The sequence below is a fragment of the Topomyia yanbarensis genome, chromosome 2 (genome assembly GCF_030247195.1).
Source record: "Topomyia yanbarensis strain Yona2022 chromosome 2, ASM3024719v1, whole genome shotgun sequence".
Lineage (NCBI taxonomy): Eukaryota > Metazoa > Arthropoda > Insecta > Diptera > Culicidae > Topomyia > Topomyia yanbarensis.
The window spans coordinates 466,671,563-466,692,845 of record NC_080671.1 but is presented as its reverse complement, the minus strand read 5'-3'; the positions used below and the strand labels follow the sequence as shown (position 1 = coordinate 466,692,845).

The 21,283-nt window shown below is 42.9% G+C and overlaps 1 protein-coding gene across 4 annotated transcripts in view; it reads left to right on the top strand.

Moving 5' to 3' along the window:
* Positions 1–21,283, top strand: part of LOC131686145 (fibronectin type-III domain-containing protein 3A) — a 223,575-nt gene that overhangs the window by 179,417 nt on the left and 22,875 nt on the right. For all 4 annotated transcript variants that reach the window (XR_009304941.1, XM_058970324.1, XM_058970325.1 and 1 more), the window contains 2 exons: positions 61–1,635; positions 1,700–3,234. Coding sequence is in view for 3 of the 4 variants with exons in the window: in XM_058970324.1 (XP_058826307.1) it covers positions 61–1,635; positions 1,700–3,234 (3,110 nt within the window). In the remaining variant the exon portion in view is untranslated. The remainder of the gene's footprint in view (positions 1–60; positions 1,636–1,699; positions 3,235–21,283) is intronic.

Below are 21,283 nucleotides of genomic sequence, written 5' to 3'. Positions count from 1 at the left end.
TATACTTATAAGGTCTTGTCAAACAGCAGATCCTTGAATACATACAATTTCATTTTTCAGATGCCTCCCTTACAACACCGATCAATTCACCTCGGAAGCACACGGAAGTGAACGGAAATGTACGCAAACATCAGCATCACCAACAACAACAACAACAACAACAACAACAACAGCAACAACAACAACACCAGCAGCACCTACAACAGCAGCAAACCCTTCAGCAACACCATCATCAGCATCCGGTTTCAGGTGTCCAGCGCAATGGGACATCATCGGTGACCACGTCTGAAGATGGCGAGGAATCATCCAGCATGCCAGACGAGGAAGATGACACCCAGACCATCATTGAGCATCTGAGCTCGGTGCCATCACCGCAGGTTAATGAGATTACGTCTCGGTCTGCGCTATTCCAATGGTCACCACCAAGTCCACTTCCTCCGGCTGAATCGCCGTTGCCTTTCAATGTGCACGATCTGCACTACGAACTGTTGCTCAGTGATCCGGGGAAGGAGAATAAATACAAAAGCATATTCAAGGGTAGTTCGCTAAGCTGCATGGTGCAGGACTTGCGACCCGGCCAAGAATATACGGTTCGCTTACAGGTTTATCTGGATCAACTGCATGGATCACCGACGGAAGCCACGGTTTTCAATACGCCCGCTTGTGAACCGGACGTTCCAAAGACTCCCATTCTAATAGCTAGAACAAAAAATTCGCTTCAGCTTCGCTGGAATGCTGCAACCGACAATGGCGCACACATTACCAATTACATTCTCGAGTACGACAACGGAAAGTATAACGGAATGGTTCACCTGATCAATTCCCAAAATTGTGATTTTGTAGAGGTATGTAAAACGAAAGGTAAACAGTTCACGGTGAACAAACTGCACCCTTCCACGTGTTACATTTTCCGACTGGCGGCGGTGAACGAGTTTGGCCGCAGTGGTTATTCGGATCTGGTGAAATTTAACACTGCCGGTAATCCACCACCGCAGCCGTCACCACCGACGTTGCAACACGCAACGGCAGCCTCGCTCAAACTCGCCTGGCAGCGACGTTCGCCGAGTGAGGGTTTCACGCTACAGATGAACGACCCGGACCAGGGCTACGGTTACAAGAACATCTACACCGGAATGGACACCGTGTACGAATGTGTAGGTTTAAGACGAGCAACGACATTCCATTTTAGGGTAAAAGCTGAGAACGAAAATGGCCAAAGTCCGTTCAGTAAGGAGGTTATTTTCAATACACTTCCCTCCTGTCCGGGCCGACCGACGAAACCTCAGGTGAAGGGTAAAATTCACGCCACAGCATTTAGGGTCAAATGGGATCAACCGGTTGACACGGGTGGTGCGGAAATTAGTCTCTACCATCTGGAAATCAATTCTTGCTCGATGTACGAACGGATCTACAGTGGCAAGGAGTCGGAAGCGCAAATCGAACGGCTTAATCCCGGTACGGCCTATCAGATCCGGGTACTGTGCGAGGGTCCTGGTGGTATCAGTCCGTTCTCGGAATCATGCCTGGTAACGACGGAATCGGTACCACCGAGGGCACCGCAGCGACCGTACTGCAATGGTGCTCCGACGCCATACGCCGCCTGTCTCCTGTGGGACGAACCGGATTACAATGGAGGTAAGCACGACAAATCTTCCAATAAGTTCCAATAAAAACAAACTAACTTCACCTTTTTTAACAGGTGCACCTATTCTCGAGTACGAAATGGAGGTGGAGATGACGAACAAAACGCGGAGCTCCTGCTACCGTGGCAAGGACAAGTTCTGTGTGGTGAAGGACCTCAGGCCGGGTGAACTGTACACGGTACAGGTGCGTGCAATCAATCGTGTTGGGGCGGGTGATTGGTCCGAGGAGTACAGTTTCCATGCCGGTGCGGCTCAACCGAATGCACCCAACGAACTGCACATTTCCATTAAATCGCCAACTCATCTAACTGTGATCTGGGACGAACCGCACTGTAACGGGGCACCGATCAGCGAGTACATCCTACAGTCAAGTACCGCCAGTGATGCCGACGCCGAACTGCTCTTCCAGACTGTCTACCACGGTCAGCAGCGTACTGCTGAGCTGAAAAATCTCGCACCATTCACCAACTACCACTTCCGGGTATGTGCAGTCAACAGTGCCGGCAGTTCACGGTACTCTTCGACATTCTCGCAAAAAACTCCAGCGGCCCCGCCAAATGTCCCCGTTCTAGGGCAGCACAAAATTACGGCCAGAAGTATACTTATCGATTGGGAAACGCCACAGTGCAATGGTTCACCAATTACCTACTACAACATCGAGTGTGGCGATCGTGTGATATCGAGAGATGCTGCTTCGACTCTTTGCCGAAATCGCAGCAAACAGGAAGCTCTCAGACAAGACGATGACCTTACCGAAGGCGATGATGATGATGAACAGGAGGAAGAAGATTACGATGAGGATGAGCAAGAAGATGAAGCGCCAACAGCTTCGGCTGATGAACAGCAGGAGGAATCGGAATCGAATTTATTAGATAATACGAGTGCTAGTGCGGTTGTAAATATCAACCGCAATGAGTTGTTAATCGATGACTTACATCCGGAGTCACCGTACAAGCTGAGAATACAAGCCGTGAACGAGATCGGAACCGGTCCGTTCTCAACGTATATCAAATTTGCTACAGCACCACTGCCACCAAAACCACCAAAGCTGGAGTGCATTCAGTTCGGGTTCTCGCACTTGAAACTACGCTGGGGCGAGGGTAAGAACCTAGCTGACCTCGCTCGGTACTACGTTGAGCTGGAGAACAATCGTACGGGCGAGTATCAAAATGTTTATACGGGAACACGAAGCACCTGTAAAGTGATGAAACTACACGAACTGACAGCGTACACATTCCGGATAGCGGTCGAAACAAAACACGCCGGGATGGGCGACTTTTCCGAGGATTTCGTCTTTGTGACGACCGCAGCAACACCTAATACCATCAAGGCACCGCGAGTGTACATAGAACCGATCAGTGGAAGTGGTAACAGTTCACCGCAGCATCCCCCGTCCTCGGTGAATGGCAGTGTGAGCAATTTGAACACTGCTGTTCTCCAGGGCAGTACCCATCTGACCACCGGTGGTGGTTCGACGATCGGTATCGGCATGCTGACTATAGAGTGGCAATCCAGTCGGAATAATCCGTTCTCCGACACGATCGAGTACGTTCTTCATATGGCCAAAACAAAGGACCAGGAGTTTCAAGAGGTAAGTCTTCAAGTTGTTGTCATATGGGTGGAGTGGATCTGGGGAATGTTGATGTGCCGTTTGACGTAAGGTGATTTAACATAACGGACTTTTGGCATAATTTTGAGAAGTGCTTATAATGATGGTAGTTTTACATTATTATAATTTAGGTTTATTTGGCATAATCGCTGCAGATTTTTTTTCGTTTTCTTCTACTTCTTGATTGAAATTTATGTCGAAATATTGGTACAGGCTTTAGCAGCCAATCTAGGTTCGAATACAAAGTTAGGGCCAACTTGCTCGACAGTCATTACCCATAATTCATAATTTGTCAAACGAATCAATCCAAGAATTTCAAACAATGATGTGTTTCAAAGAAACAAAATTCTACGTTCCCTAATGAGCTCTGACATTGGAACTCCTTAAACTTGGAGCGTCTCAAGCCAGGGCTCCCAAAGGTCAAAATAGACCAAAATTTTGGCAATCTAAGGGCTGTCCGCCATTGCATGTCTCAATCTGATGACTAGTGTTTTTTGTTCTTGTTAATAAGTGTTATCTTCTGACTGTATGGTTTCGAGGCTGGCATTACAAGGATTTTTCTCAAATATACTAATTCACTTAGGTGGGGCATCGGGTTTTAGTATTGATGCATGTCTGGTCTTTTTTGGCGTGGGACTGTGTATTAGGTTTCTGATTTTTCGCGGATGGTGATTTACTGATTTTGATTACTTTGCGCCGCGCTTTGATCTTGTCAAACTTCGTGTGGGGACTCGGGGTGCTCTAACTTTTGCAGTGTTGAAAATTTGGGATGACATTTTTTATTGGTGTTCTACTGTCCCAAGATCTCGCAAACATAAAAACGCCCCAGTCATTGCGACAATGTGTTAGCACCTCCGAGCAGGTGTATATTGCACATACCCCTGCCTGGGAAACTGTAGGCCACGTTCGCGTTGATATCGCTTTTTTAATAATTGGTCTGTATACTCAGGAGCCAGTCAGCTCACCCATTTTAGAAGCACCTGTTTAGAATGATATTGTTCCTTGAGGTAGTATGGGTCCATCTACATGCCACATCTGCTGCTCCACTATGTGGCTCTCATATGAGATGTCGAAGTTCAGTTTAGCCTCCATTTTATCTTGAACTGTGATCAAGACACGGTTTAGTTTGAGTACCTTTATTATGCCCAGGCGACCATTTAAATCCCCATCAAATGGTGGTTTACCCTTTAGCACTATCAGAGAGCTAAGTCTCGTCTCCCCCATAACAAGTTTGTGCAATGAAGGTAGATGAAGCATGACTTCTATCTATAGCTGTAGTGGGCGTTGACTTCATAGCGCTTGTGGTAGAGAGACACGCTAGCCTCTGAACTTCAGTTAGTTTTGTTTGGACGGTCTTTTGTTTGTTTTGGAGCACCAAACAATGGAGGAATAAGTTAAACTTGGTGTAGTGATCTATAAGCCAACCTCGGTTTAAAACCCTAAGTTTTTCCAAAGAGTTTACCGCACGACTTTTGAAAGCAAACTGCCTCTACAAAGTTTCCAATGTTTTCCCAAAACTCGAATATCGATACATTTTTAACCTTTCTATACTCAGCGATATACTTGGTAAGATCGATGCTGTTGTCTGATCAGTTACCAGTAAGCTTCGCTTTATTGAACAGGTGCCTAGCTACCTTCCTAAGTGTTGCTAGATTTTCGTTCCACCATGTCTCACGACGTACAACAGACCTTGTTACAAGAGGGCAACTGTCATTATAGGATTGATTGGATCTTACCGTTCTTTTTGACTGTCCCAGGTGTGAGCGGAATACACACTAATTTGTTTCCTTATTTGTTTGTGTTTTTGCACTGTGAGTTCTTTGGCTTCTATGGCGAACACTGGACCTCATGTTATGTAGCGTACTAAGTGTCTGTGGTCCGACAAAATAGATTCGACAGAAAAGGCGCCAACTATTTGTCTTTTCCATTATTTCAGCGCTACATAACATGAGATCCAGTACTTCACTTCCAACTGCAGCTACATAGCACAGGCGATTCGAGATACCCTTCCTAAACTTGGGTCAGGTAAAGCAATAACCTCTGCTCCGTGACGCAGAATACCCAACCGGAAGAGCTCGACGTGACCATTTCGTTGAAGGTTGGGCGCTGCTCAGTTTTTTTGTGTCGGTCTTGAATCATGCCACTTGATTTTTTTTTTAAATTGGAGCTCCTTCCTGCACCCAGTATTGTTCGTCGACTCGGTGTTCGTCGAACGCTGTCGCTTGGCTGGTGTCTTCCCTATTGGGTTTTTGTCAACTGTAACGCTTCAACGGGTTTGTGGCTGTTTCCTTTCTTTCTTTTGTTTTGTTATTTTTATTTTATTTCACTGTGTCCTCCTTGCCCACTGTTCGATCCTCGTCTCTAGCTGGGTTGTTGAAAATGGACGAAGGGCACAACATCCTCCAGCGAACCACTTAGGGAGCTGCTTCCGCAAGTTTGCTTTCCGCGCAATCCTTCTCCTCTTTCACCTCCACCTCGCAATCTCCACAAAACTCATGTTTACAGTGTTCTTAGTGGTTTCCGTCTTGTTCTCACGAAGAGCTAGGAAGTCAACCCTGACAGAGGAAGTGGGGTGCACCCTGGTGTCCCACAGGCTCCGTGCGTGGCTTAGTATTTGTCATCACTTCAAATATAGCAGTGGTCTCTTGACTGGTATCAATAATGTGAGTGTTTGCAGCTGAACGGAAACAGATGCACCCATATTCCATTACTGAAAGTATCGTGGTTTGATACAATCTTATCACGTCACTTGGATGAGCACCCCACCAAGATCCGGTTATTGTTCGGAGAAAATTTATCCTTTGTTGGCACTTCTTTATCAGATACCTAATGTGGCCTCCCCATGTGCCTTTAGAATCGAACCAAATTCCGAGATATTTAAAGGTCATGACTTGGGCTATCGTTCTACCAACCAACTGAAGCTGAAGCTGAGCTGGATCACGCTTCCTTGAAAAAACAACCAACTCTGTTTTCTCCGTAGAGAAATCGATGCCTAACTTCAAAGCACAACTTGATAAATTATCCAAACTATCTTGCAGTGGTTGTTGTAAATTTATGGCTTTTGGTCCTGTAACAGAAACCACGCCATCATCTGCAAGTTGCCTTAGAGTGCATGGGCTGACTATACAATTATCAATGTCATTCACGTAAAAATTGTAGAGAAGGGTGCTTAAACAAGAACCTTGTGGGAGGCCCATGTAACTTATTCTGAATGCTGCCAAATCGCCATATGAAAAATGCATGTGCTTTTCTGACAATAAGTTGTATAAATAATTATTTAATATTGGTGAAAGACCACATTGATGTAGTTTCTCTGAGAGAACATCAATGGAAACAGAGTCGAATGCTCCTTTTATGTCTAAGAACACAGACGCCATTTGTTCTTTTTTTGCGTAAGCTAGTTGGATTTCTGACGAAAGTAGCGCCAGACAATCATTCGTTCCCTTTCCCCTCCGAAAACCAAACTGGGTATCTGATAGCAAGCCGTTCGCCTCAACCCAATGGTAGAGACGTCGTAGGATAATTTTTTCCAACAATTTCCTGATGCAGGATAGCATTGCAATCGGTCGATACGAGTTATGATCGGAGGCTGGTTTTCCCGGTTTTGGAATGGCGATAACTCTCACTTGTCTCCAGTCGTGCGGGACAATGTTCTGCTCAAGAAGCTTATTGAATAAATTCAACAAGCGTCTTTTTGCTAGGTCAGGCAGATTCTTCACCAAGTTGAATTTAATTCTGTCTGGACCCGGAGCATTATTGTTGCATGAGTGGAGTGCAATTGAAAATTCCATCATTGTCAAAGGCGAATCTATGGAACCGTTACTTGTGGGAGCATCGCGAATGATTTTCTGCGCAGGAGCAGAATCTGGACAAACTTTCTTGGCAAAATTAAATATCCAGCGATTCGAAAAATCTTCGCTTTCATTAGTTACGTTTCGATTCCTCATTCTTCTGGCTATGTTCCAAAGAGTACTCATTGATGTTTCTCTTGACAGGCCATCAACGAAGCGTCTCCAATAACTAGACTTTTTGGCACGACGGAGACTGTCAAATTTGTTTTGCAAAATCGAATAAATTTCAAAATTCGCACGTGTACACCCTTTCCGTTTCATAATTTCTTTGGAAGCAACTTGTTTAGCTTCATATGCTTCCGAGCACTCTTTGTCCCACCAGCGATTAGGAGGCCGACTGTTCATTATCATGCCAGGATTGCATTTCGTTTGGGTTTGTTCTGCTGCTTCTATAATCAAACCCGCTAGAAATTCATATTCTTCGGTAGGTGGTAGCTCTTCCGTCGAAACAAGAGAAGTGGAAATTAAAGATTGGTATTTTTTCCAATCAATATTTCGTGTCAAGTCATAAGGGACATTGATTGAATTCGTGAGGCCTAATTCACTGTTAATTGAAATAACGACTGGCAAATGATCGCTACCGTGAGGATCAGGTACAACATTCCACGTGCAATCTAACCGAAGTGATGTTGAGCACAGAGATAGATCTAATGCACTTGGACGTCTGGGGATGCGTGTTGTTTCGCCAGTATTTAAAACTGTCATATTAAATTCGTGACGAACATTGTATATCAAAGAGGATCGATTATCATTGAAGAGGGAACCCCACAATACTGTGCGAGTGGAAGTCTCCCAGTATCAGACGCGGAGCAGCCATGGATTCCACTACCTCAAAAATTTGACGTTGTCCAATTTGAACTTTGGGAGGTATATATATATAGAAGCGATAGACATGTCCTTGCCTTTAACACTCGGAATACCAAGGGGGTAAAAAGTTACGCGGACTACCAAGGGGGTCTAAAAAAATGGGAACGCTTACTTTGACCGATCATATCTCCGCCGTTACATAATCGATTTTAAATCTGTCTTCACCAATAGAAAGATATGTCTTTTGTGAATACGTCATATTAAAAAATGGAAGAATAGAGTTGTCTACCGTGAGTTACAGTAAAAAGAGTATAACAAAGTCAGTGAGAAAAAAAATGGGAACGCTTCTTTGACTTGCCATATCTTAGCTGTTTGCTCACCAATTTTAATTCTTTCTTCACCATTGGATAGGTAAATCTTTTATAAAAACAGTGAACAAAGAATGATGGAAATCAAATTTGTATATCTGAAGTAATTGTAAAAACAGTAATTGAGAGTCAGTACAGACGAAATGACTTTTTCTGTTCAAACAATCGTATCACGACCGTTTGTCAACCAATTTCAATTTTCCTTACACCAATGCAATCCTTAGAGCTTCTAGACTTGTAATATATGCAATAAATAGTAGATTTTCAAAAATTACTATACTTTTTCGAGTTTTTAGGAGATAGGATTTTTACAATGTACGTAGCATACGGTTGATTGAAATTCTTTGCGACTTGTTAGATCTACGGTTTGAAAATTACCTGTTTACTCAATAGTTCTACATATTATACATGGATATTATTATATCAAAATGTTTGCACGAACGTGGAAAAACACATTATTGTATGTAAGTTACTAAATAATAGAGTGTGTTAGGACGATTCAGTAAATACGAAGAAGTTCAGAATTTTAAAATATTCGTCATATAACTTTAAATTTGAAGCGATGACCTATACATTTTAATACACCAGTCGATTGTAATTGATGGCGGCTACAATTTCTGAAAAAATATATTTTCTCAAAAAAATAGCCAAAAGTACGTAGAAGTACAGAAATTCCATTTAGTTGGCAAATAACGTCGAGTTCAAAGAGATGGCCTCTACCTTTTTATATACCAATCGATTATAATTGATTTTGGTTACAATTTCTGGAAGAACGATTTTTATATTTTCTCAAAAATAGACAAAAGTACGTAGAACTACAGTAATTTCATATAGTTGACAAATAACTTCAAGTATTCAAAGCTATCCCCTATGCAATTTATACACCAATCGATTGTAATTGATTTTGGCTACAATTTCTGAAAGAACATATTTTTATATTTTCTAAAAAAATAGCCAAAACTACGTATAAGCACAGAAATTTCATTTAGTGGGTAAATAACGTCGAATTTTAAGGGATGATTTATACTTTTTTATACACCAATCGATTGTAATTAATGGTGGCTACAATTTCTGAAAGAACACATTTTTATATTTTCTCAAAAAATAGACAAAATACGTAGAAGTACGGAAATTTGATTTAGTTGGCAAGTAAGGTCAAATTCAAAGTGATGACTACACTTTTATATATACTAATCGATTGTAATTGATTTCGGCTACAAGTGTTACAAGATAAACTTTTTATATTTTCTTAAAAAAAACGACAAAAATACGTAGAAGTACAGAAATTTCGTTTGATTGACAAATAACTGCAAATTAAAAGGGATGACCTACACTATTTATACACCAATCTATTGTAATTGATGGCGGCTACAATTTCTGATAGAACAATTGTTTATATTTTCTCAAAAAGTAGCCAAAAATACGTAGAAGTACGGAAATTTGTAGTTATGTGCCAATCAGACGAAATTTCTGTACTTCTACGTATTTTTGTCGTTTTTTTGGGAAAATATGAAAAGTTTCTCTTGCAACAATTGTAGCCGAAAGCAATTACAATCGATTGGTATATATAAAAGTGTAGGCCATCACTTTGAATTTGACCTTATTTGCCAACTACATCAAATTTCCGTACTTCTACGTATTTTGTCTATTTTTTGAGAAAATATAAAAATGTGTTCTTTCAAAAATTGTAGCCGCCATCAATTACAATCGATTGGTGTATAAAAAAGTATAAATCATCCCTTAGAATTCGTCGTTATTTGCCCACTAAATGAAATTTCTGTACTTGTACGTATTTTTGGCTATTTTTTGAGATAATATAAAAATTTGTTCTTTAAGAAATTGTAGCCAAAATCAATTACAATCGATTGGTGTATAAATGGAATAGGTGATAGATTTGAATACTTGAAGCTATTTGTCAACTAAATGAAATTACTGTAGTTCTACGTACTTTTGTCTATTTTTTGAGAAAATATAAAAATTGTTCTTCCAGAAATTGTAACCAAAATCAATTATAATCGATTGGTATATAAAAAGGTATAGGCCATCGTTTTGAATTCAACATTTTTTGCCAACTAAATGAAATTTCTGTACTTCTACGTACTTTTGGCTATTTTTTGAGAAAATATAAAAATGTGTTTTTTCAGAAATTGTAGCCGCCATCAATTACAATCGACTGGTGTATTAAAATGTATAGATCATCGCTTCAAATTTAAAGTTATATGACGAATATTGTAAAATTCTGAACTTCTTCGTATTTACTGAATCGTCCTAACACACTCTAACACGTGCAAACATTTTGATATAATAATATCCATGTATAATATGTAGAACTATTGAGTAAACAGGTAATTTTCAAACCGTAAAACTAACAAGTCGCAAAGAATTTCTATCAACCGTATGCTACGTACATTGTAAAAATCCTATCTCCTAAAAACTCGAAAAAGTATAGTAATTTTTGAAAATCTACTATTTATTGCATATATTACAAGTCTAGAAGCTCTAAGGATTGCATTGGTGTAGGGAAAATTGAAATTGGTTGACAAACGGTCGTGATACGATTGTTTGAACAGAAAAAGTCATTTCGTCTGTACTGACTCTCAATTACTGTTTTTACAATTACTTCAGATATACAAATTTGATTTCCATCATTCTTTGTTCACTGTTTTTATAAAAGATTTACCTATCCAATGGTGAAGAAAGAATTAAAATTGGTGAGCAAACAGCTAAGATATGGCAAGTCAAAGAAGCGTTCCCATTTTTTTCTCACTGACTTTGTTATACTCTTTTTACTGTAACTTACGGTAGACAACTCTATTCTTCTATTTTTTTAATTCGACGTGTTCACAAAAGACATACCTTTATAGTGGTGAAGACAGATTTAAAATCGATTATGTAACAGCTGAGATATGACCGGTCAAAGTAAGCGTTCCCATTTTTTTTACCCCCTTGGTATTCCGAGTGTTAATATTCGTTTGGACTGCTACAGCCTCAATGTCCGCAAACAAGGGGATGTTAATTCTATAGAAAGAATAGCACTTTTTAATTCCTAGAAGCACTCCTCCATACGGGGTGTCTCGGTCTAGGCGAATAATGTTGAAATCATTTAAGTTGAAATTAATATTTGAGGTAAGCCATGTTTCACATAGAGCAAAAGTATCGCATTTTAAATTATGCATTAAAATTTTTAAGGAATCAATTTTTGGTATGATACTTCTGCAATTCCACTGTAAAACAGTGATGGAGTCTTTCACCTTAGGAGTTGAATTAACCATTGAAGAATATAATTGCTGCAAGGATGGGCCATTGAGCAATCAGCTGCTCTAAAAGTGTTCTAATTGTTGGGAGGAACGCTGAAAGTATACTTTTTAGTGGTTCAGAAATATTGAATGCTTTGAAAATCCAATCAACAATTTCAGAAAATTTCAATAAACCTATCCCCGGTTGAGGCTCGGAGGAAGTTGAAGTTTTATTATTTCCAGTAATGGTGTTCTGTTTGGATTGTACATTACCAAAACCGGGAGGGACTGGCTTCGGTGTTGCATCGGAATTCTTTAGCTTTGGCCGCAATTTATTTGTTGGAGGAGAAATTTCAAGGCCCTTGCTTGGCAGTTTTGGAAAAGAGGATTTTTTTCTTTTCCTGGATCCTCTAGGTAAAACAAATGATGTACCTTCGGACGCTTCGTCAGAGTCAGACTCTTTCGGCAATAGAATAGCGTATCTGTTTTCTGGGACCGTGGGTTCAGGAGTAGCATTTTTCAGTATTTCTGTATAAGAGCGCTTAGACCTCTCCTTCAAGGATCGTTTAATTTTCTCCTCCCGCAATTTAAGTATAGGAACTGCAAGGAGCTCGTGTGAATTTTCTCCGCAATGTAAACATTTTTCTACGTTTTTATTGCATGTATACTCTTGATGAGGCCCCCCCACATTTTCCACACCGTACCTTATTGGAACAGTAAGTGGCTGTGTGGCCAAGCTGTTTACAATTGAGGCAATTCATCACACGAGGGATGAAAAGGCGAACGGGGAGACGAATTTTATTAATAAGAACATGGCTAGGCAAAGCAGACCCAGCGAAAGTTACACGAAATGAATAGGATGGTCGGTAAACTTTTTTCTCTTCTTCAAGTGATACTGAGTACAATAGCTTACAATCGAGTATTTTAGCTGTATTAAGCAGGGTGTTCTTGAAACAACCAACACCATGTTTAAGTATATCCTCGGCAGTGAGGCTAGGTTCGGAGATGACTCCATCGCATTCTATATCGCGCGAAAGTATATAAACTTTATATTCACGCGTGAAGAGTTCGCAGGCTGCTATCTCGTTAGCTGTCTAATGTTATCAATGCTAACTCGAAGTTTGTCTTTATTTACTTTCACGATCTCTGTTACAGCAGAAAATCGTGAAGTTAGATCCCGTGCAATTTGCACAAGGTTTAATGGCTTTCCTTTCCGCCTGAAGAAAACTTGCCAAGGTCCAGACGACCCTTGGGGGTATAATTTTATTCTAGGGGGAGTTGAGGGAGGGGGGTCAAAAGAGTTTTGCTCTTGTGAAATGGAGGATTCCATCTCACTATCCTCCATCTCGCCTACCATACACAGTAAGTTAATTAAATACTAACACTAGCAAAATTATATTAAAATCTACCTGTCCTTCGAAGAGTTGCAGATTCACGCTGTCTCCCTCTGTCACGCTCGGGTTGAACGCAGCGCAACCACCACTACCAAGATGGAGCCGCTGCTTACCTGTGGGTCCAGTGGTATTTCCTTACTACGCAGCGTGGCTAGGTACACAAATACTCAAAATCCCGTATCTGCACTAATACGGATGAATGAGTGATGATGAAGCGAGCCGCTTCATCAACCAGATGCAGCTCTGTCTCACTCCGTCGCAAGCGCCGGTTATATGCAGCGCAACCACTACCACCACCAAGGTGGGGCGCCGCTTACCTGAGACTTCGTTGCCTTCGCACCAACACTCGCTTATCGCGTGGTACCACCAACAAACTACCGCTCTCGCAGCCAACAATCCTGCCTGTCTCCGCACCAACACAGCATCAAATACTGACACGGTACATAAACCTCTAGCCTATTCACGGCTTGCACAGCCTTGGTTGCTACAACCAATCAGCAAACACAACCTTTCAAGGCGAAGGCTAAAACTGTTATGAATAGATAAGATAATAGATAACACAGAAATAGATATTACATGTATCTAAACTACTTTCAGGCGTTTGGTGATGTGGTTCACGTGGATTGGATTTCTTCAAAAACTACGTGTTTCAGTTTATTAAGTTGATTTAGTTGAGCATTAACTATTGGCTGAACAGTATGTTTAAGAGAAGGTTCCATCCATAAGAGATTGTCATCTCTGTTTCTGAAAACAGCGAATCCGATTCGTTATAAACGAGTGTTACTCGCCATCTTCACGAGCCAGAGCGATTTAAGAGATAAAAACACCCACCTTCAGTCTGATCATCTCTTATAGATGACAGTCCATCGATCCGAATCAAATGACTCGATCACTATGCTCAAGATCAAATGAGTCCCCGAACAACCGAACCAGCATGTTCCCCCATTTGAAAGTAAGAACATCCATATCAGCCGTCCGCCAAAACACTCGATCGAATGATTATTAGTCATGAGATTCAGAGATCAATGAACCAGCACTCGCTCGGATCTCCCACTCTTATAGACCAAGCAAGAGTACACGCCCATTAGGCTCATCACCCAAGCCCAGGTAACAAGAGAGGAGATTGAATACATTGTAAGGAAAATGAAAAACAACACTGCGCCGGGTCTAGATGGTATAGCTATAGAACTTCTAAAGTACGGGTCAGACGCCTTGATGGATGAGCTAGTTGCCTTGTTACGACAGGTATTCCGATCTAATGTGGTTCCTAGTGGATGGATTTCAACGGTTCAAGTCCCAATAGCCATAAAACAAAACCCACAACCTACGAACGATTACAGATGCATAACGCTCTGTTCAGTTGCCTATAAAATCTACGCTAGAATGCTGCTAAACCGACTTGATCAACAAATCCCGCCAATGTTATCCTACCAAATGGCGTTCCAAAGCAGAAGAGGCGCATGCGATCAAATCTTCACGCTACGCAGGATATTAGACGAAAGATGGAGGAAGGGTAAACATTCAATACTGGTGTCGATTGACCTAAAACAGGCTTTTGATAGAGTGGACGTTTCAAAACTGTTGGGGACACTGGTAACCCTAAACCTAAGTTGCCACAGGGCTCATCGGGGCAAGCAACTGTCACTCGGATCGACGTCACTAGTGCACTGCGTCACGTCCTGTGTCTTAAGAGAAGTTAAGAGTCAGTCGAGTAGTCACATATTATTTTAATGTATGTCGCGTAATAGATTTTAGTATATCGTAACGTACGTGTTTCTATTAACCAAGCCCACCTTGTCACGTTACGACAGTGGCGACGAGAACGCGAGTGATTTCGATTAGTTTCGCGAGCAAATTTCGTGCACTAAAAACCGCGATTAAAAAACCTAACCACGCCGCCGCCGAACAAAAGAAGGAAGCGCACATTCAGCACAATGGACGGACAAAACCACGCGGATCCGACTCAAGGAAACAATGCACCCGGTCGAAATCAGCATCCGAATGGACATTCACTCCACGCACAGCAGCAGCAGTCGGTTCCTCTCCAGCAGCAGCAGCGGTCGATTACACACCAGCTGCCAACAGATGCAATAATTGTGCAAATTTTGCAGCAGCTCCAGCAGCAACAGGCTGTCACCAACCAGCTACTTCAACAGCAGCGTGAATCCACCCAGCAGCAGCAGGGATTTCTTCAGCAGCAGGAGACGGTGTTTCGAAATGCGATTTCATCAATCCAGGTCAGTTTTCCGCCCAATCCGGAAGCTATTCTGGATTCATTAGCTGGTAACATTAAAGAGTTCCAGTATGAACCGGAAAACCATTGCACTTTTGCTGCTTGGTATGCGCGATATGAGGACCTTTTCGCCAAAGACGCGCAAAGACTCGACGATGGAGCGAAAGTCAGATTGTTACTTCGACGGCTGGGAACAAACGAGCATTATAGGTATGTGAGTTACATCCTGCCTAGCACCCCAAAAGACTTCACGTTCGACATCACGGTTCAGAGACTAAAAGCGCTGTTTGGAACAACAGAATCAATGGTGAAGAAACGATACAGCACACTCTCCATTACAAAAGTCCCGACCAAAGATTACGTCACTTTTGCATGTCGGGTGAACAAAATGTGCGTGGAATTTGAGCTGTCGAAGATGTCGGAACAACAGTTCAAGTGTCTGATGTTCGTGTGCGGTTTGAAGGGAGAGTATGATGGTGATATTCGCACCAGGTTACTGTCAAAAATAGAAGATAACAATGACGTGACCCTGGAGGCAATGATCGAAGAATGTCAGCGTCTGATCAATTTAAAAAACGACACGGCGATGATCGAAGGTCCATCAGGACAGGTCCAAGCGATAACGAAAGGTTCATTTGCGCAGAGGAAGTTTTGAAAGCGATCGAAAGGTTTCGGAGAGGCTAGAAGACGGTAAAAAGGGACCAGCAACACCTTGCTGGAACTGTGGTGGAATGCACTTTTCAAAATACTGCAGTTTCCGGAGTCATCGATGTGTCGAGTGTAAGCAGTCCGGCCATAAGGAGGGCTACTGCTCGAGCGCAAAACGGTCATCCAAGCCGTCGAGACAGCGAGGAGGTAGATTTTCCACGAAAACAATCGCTCTTTCCGTCGGAAACGTTCAGAGCAAACGACGCTTCGTACGGGTGGAAATCAACAGCGTCCCAGTACGCCTGCAACTGGACACAGCGTCAGACATCATCATAGTTTCCGAGCAAGTGTGGAAGCAGCTCGGTAGCCCAGCATTAGTTCCGACGACGCAAATTGCTAAATCGGCGTCAGGTGAACAAGTTGAGTTGCAGTACGAGTTTGCATGTGAAGTATCATTCAACGGCTCAGCACAGTACGGACGAATTTTTGTATCGAAGCGTCCGCTCAATCTTCTCGGAATCGATTTCATCGACAAATTCAACCTTTGGTCGTTACCGATGGACAACTTTTGTAATAATGTCAGCAGGAACTCGATCGTTTAGAACGGCTTCAAATTATTTCCCCAGTTGACTTTTTAGAGTGGGCTGCTCCAATAGTCGTAGTTAGGAAGGCGAATGGCAGTATACGTATTTGTGGTGATTATTCCACTGGTCTCAACGAGCGGATTCAGTCGCATCAATACCCGCTCCCGTTGCCGCAGGACATTTTTTCCAAGTTGGCGAATTGTACAATTTTTAGCCAAATTGATTTGTCAGATGCCTTTTTACAAGTGGAAGTAGACGAAAGTTGTCGAAAAATGTTGACAATCAACACCCACCGGGGCTTGTATCAATACAACAGGCTGCCACCCGGGGTAAAAGCTGCACCAGGAGCATTTCAGCAGCTAATCGACACCATGTTAGCAGGTATTCCGGGTACATCGGGTTATTTAGACGATGTAATCGTTGGAGGCAACGACGCTGAGGAGCACCAACAGAATCTGCAAGCGGTTTTACAGCGGATTCAAGACTACGGCTTCACCATACGACCAGAGAAGTGTTCGTTTGCGCAACATCAGATCCGGTATTTAGGACTCCTACTGGATCGTCACGGTCTGCGTCCTGATCCAGCGAAGGTTGAGGCCATCAGGAGCATGTCTCCTCCAAAGGACCTTACCGGCGTGCGTTCTTTCCTCGGCGCTATAAACTATTACGGGAAATTCGTTCCAAACATGAGGACTCTTCGATATCCACTGGACGAATTACTCAAAACCAGTTCGACATTCCAGTGGACTGCAGAATGCCAGCAGGCGTTCGACAAGTTCAAATCGATTCTGTCCTCTGATCTTTTACTGACACATTATGACCCAAATCTGGAGATAATAGTGTCTGCAGATGCATCATCATCAATAAGCCATAAGCTCCCCGACGGCAAGATCAAGGTGATTCAGCATGCATCTCGGGCGCTCACAGCCACGGAACAACGATATTCTCAGCCAGATCGCGAAGGATTGGCGATACTCTATGCTGTGACAAAATTTCACAAGTTTGTGTTCGGGAGGCGGTTTCGTCTTCAAACGGATCACGCGCCGCTATTGCGAATCTTTGGGTCCAAAAGAGGAATACCAGTCTACACTGCTAACCGGCTTCAGCGTTGGCCCTAACATTGCTCTCATACGATTTCTCCATGGAATACGTCTCGACAACCAAGTTCGGGAATGCCGATGTACTTTCCCGACTCATCAACCAGCATGTCAAGCCAGACGAAGACTTCGTCGTAGCCTGTACCACCCCGGAAGAAGACTTGAGGTCAGTAGCGGTCAGTAACGTAAAACATTTACCTCTTAGTTTCAGCATGATCAAGGAGGCTACCAAGTCCGATTCAGTTCTTCGGAAGGTGTACCGTTTCATCCATGATGGCTGGCCAAATTCCAAGCTAGATGCGCACGTTTGGGAGCTGCGACGATTTTACGATCGTCAAGAAGGGTTGTCGATCGTCCAAGGCTGCATTATGTTCGGGGACAGGATCGTGATCCCCGAGCTCTATCGGAAGAGGTGCTTGATTCAACTCCACAAGGGCCATCCGGGAGTGCAACGAATGAAAGCAGTCGTACGCAGCTATGTGTACTGGCCAGGATTGGATGAGACGATAGTCAGTTTCGTTAGGGCATGTCATCACTGTGCGTCCGCTGCACGGTCCCCGCCTAAAGCAACACCGGAATCTTGGCCGTCAACTACTGGCCCATGGCAACGTGTTCATGCAGATTATGCGGGTCCGATAGACGGTGAATACTACCTCGTGATTGTCGACGCATATAGCAAATGGCCGGAAATCTTCGCAACTCGATGAATCACGACGGCAGCAACCATCAACCTATTTCGTTCGGTCTTCGCCAACAACGGAATGCCTGAGCTCCTCGTCACAGACAACGGAACACAGTTCAAAAGTACAGAGTTCAGCCAGTTTTGTAGCGAGAATGGCATTCAGCATTTTACTACGGCCCCTTTTCATCCGCAGTATGTTGATACATTCAAACGAGCGGTCAAAAAGATTAAAGAGGGAGAGAACACAATCAATCAAGAAACGTTGGACATATTTCTACTCACCTATCGAACTACGCCCAACCCAAATGTACCAGACGGGAAAACGCCGGCCGAAGCGATGTACAATCGGTCATTGCGTACTTCCCTAGATCTTCTTCGAGCGCCTTGCTGTCCTGTATCAACAGCTAGTCAAACCAACACCAGTCAACCGAGGTCATTCCAACCGAATGATGCTGTTTACACAAAGACCTATGCAAACAACAAGTGGACTTGGCAATCTGGAGTTATTGTCGAGAAAATCGGTCAAGTGATGTACAACGTATTGGTGAACAACAAGAAGCTGATTCGGTCCCACATCAACCAGTTGAGGGCCCGATCTGCGTCAGGATTTGAATTAAGGAAACAACAACTGAACCAGTTACCGATCGACATCCTGCTGAACGAATGGAAACAGTATAACCATTCAACGTTAATTGAATCGTCTTCAGATGAATACTTGCCCGAAGATAGGAATTCTGCCACATTGACGCCAACGGGAAGTCAGCCTTTGGCCTCCCCATCATCGGGCAGATCTATTTCAACAACATCATCTTCGTCAGCATCGTCGGACTTCCAGTCTGCCGGTGATTCATCTCCTGTGGACCAACCACCTAGGCGCTCTTCGCGCAACCGAAGACCGCCACAATGGTTTCAGGCATACCGCAGATATTAAGGAGGGAGATGTTGGGGACACTGGTAATCCTAAACGTATGTTGCCACAGGGCTCATCGGTGGCAAGCAACTGTCACTCGGATCGACGTCACTAGTGGACTGCGTCACGTCCTGTGTCTTAAGAGAAGTTAAGAGTCAGTCGAGTAGTCACATATTATTTTAATGTATGTCGCGTAATAAATTTTAGTATATCGTAACGTACGTGTTTCTATTAACCAAGCCCACCTTGTCACGTTACGGCAAAAACTATCGGCGATTCTGATAGACATGGGAGTGTCACCGGGATTAGTTAATCGTATCGACACTGCGTGCATTGCGAAAAGAACATCGCTCCAATGGTTTGGTGAAAGAACCCCAGTAATTAACAAGGCTAGAGGAATTAAGCAAGGATGTCCACTGAGCCCGAGATTGTTTATTTTACTGCTACTCTACGTGCTAATAAGGCTGCGGGAACTGATGCCGGAAATCAACCTGGAAAACTATGGACACATTATACCGTGCATTCTGGCCTAGGCGGATGATCTACTGTTCGTATGCGACACGGATGAAGACGTTGAAAGGATAATTGGTCTATTAATTCCACTGCTGGCCTCGGTTGGTCTAGAAATAAACACGAGTAAAACCTGTGTCCTCTACAGAAATACTTACGACATTAACAACGTCGAACCAGACTCCATGAGGAAATTCGGGGCCATTCGAGTTGAAAGTAGTCACAAAATTAGGTTAACTTGGTGCATTCGTAACGAGCAGCTTGACACGGAAGGAAACAACAGCGGAAAGGATAAAAAAAGTCCAACAAGGCTTTTCACGCACTATGTTGCTTCTTGAGGAGGTACAAGCTAAAATGGAAGGTCGTTGAAAGGCTTTCCACGCTGCTAAAAAGCAACAGGAATGCCCTTCGCGATATGGAAAATTCCATGCTGGAAATTCTGCTGTCACTAAGCTCAGACGGAGAGCAAATCAGGAATGATATAAGAAATGAACAACGTCTAGCCCAAACTGAGGAGGAGAAAAATATCGAGGAGACCGATCAACAAGAACAGATACCTCTAGAACAGATAGCACCAAAGATACTGAAGGGAAAAACCATCAACAACCAAATAAGGATAGCACGCCTTAATTTCTATGGGCCCATCTTAAGAAGGGGAAATGAAAGTATACTGAGAACAACGCTCAAATACAGAATCGAATGAACCAAAGAAATTAGGAAGACCTGCTTTCACCTGGCGTACAATGATCAGAGAAGATATTGAAAAGAGCGGCATAAATGCAGAACAGTGGCAGGATTGGGCGCTTGATAAGGAAAAGTTGAAAAGAAAAGCGAAGAATTTGCTAAATACCATGGTAGAATCGGATTATGAAGTGAGCAGTGCTTTGGAGGAAAACAGTGAAATAGATATGCTACCATCAGAGTTTGAAGGATTTGATGAGGAAAGGAGGATTTTTTGTGCAGCTGAATGTAGGACCGAGGGTAAAGATTTCCGGGACGGATCCATGATCGTGCGAACACGGACGTTTGAATGTTCACGACTGAGACCGCGTTTATAAATTTACCAGTGCTAGATGGTTCACTTTACCACCGGGGTATTATCTCGTTTGAGAGATCGCGGGCGCAATATTCGGGGGTCCTGGCATGGGACATTTCAAGTTTAAAAGAGTCCCAAACCGGGTCTTATCGCTAAGCCCAACGCACCTCTAGGAAGAATTTGGAACTAAACCCACTTTGTACATTATTTTGACCATGGCACAAGTGGATATTAAAATGGAAGTAGTCGTAGCCAAAGTTTTTATGTGATATAAACAGTGTAATACTGCTTTAGTGAAAAGCCTTCGGACCATGTCAAGGAACAGTATCATGCCGAGGGAACTAGAGGTCACGATATCACCCTCAAACCTTCTCTTCTTTATTTTGCATGTTCTGTCTTCGACCCGATGTAAAGTATCTGGAACTTGTGGAACTGGTTAACAGCCTGCGTTTGCTTGTAAGAAAGTCCGCTGTTCTATACGGTATAAAACATAAAAACGGTTTGCCATTAGCTTCTTCTCATATACACAAGATTTGAAAGCTCAAACGCGTGCCTGTCAGGCTGAGGGCTTATGACTGGCAATGACAATAGTAAACCATTTTATTCAACCATTCTATGACCTTGTAGTTCCAAAATAAAAATACATTTCAACAAGTGACGACTTTTCACATTGTT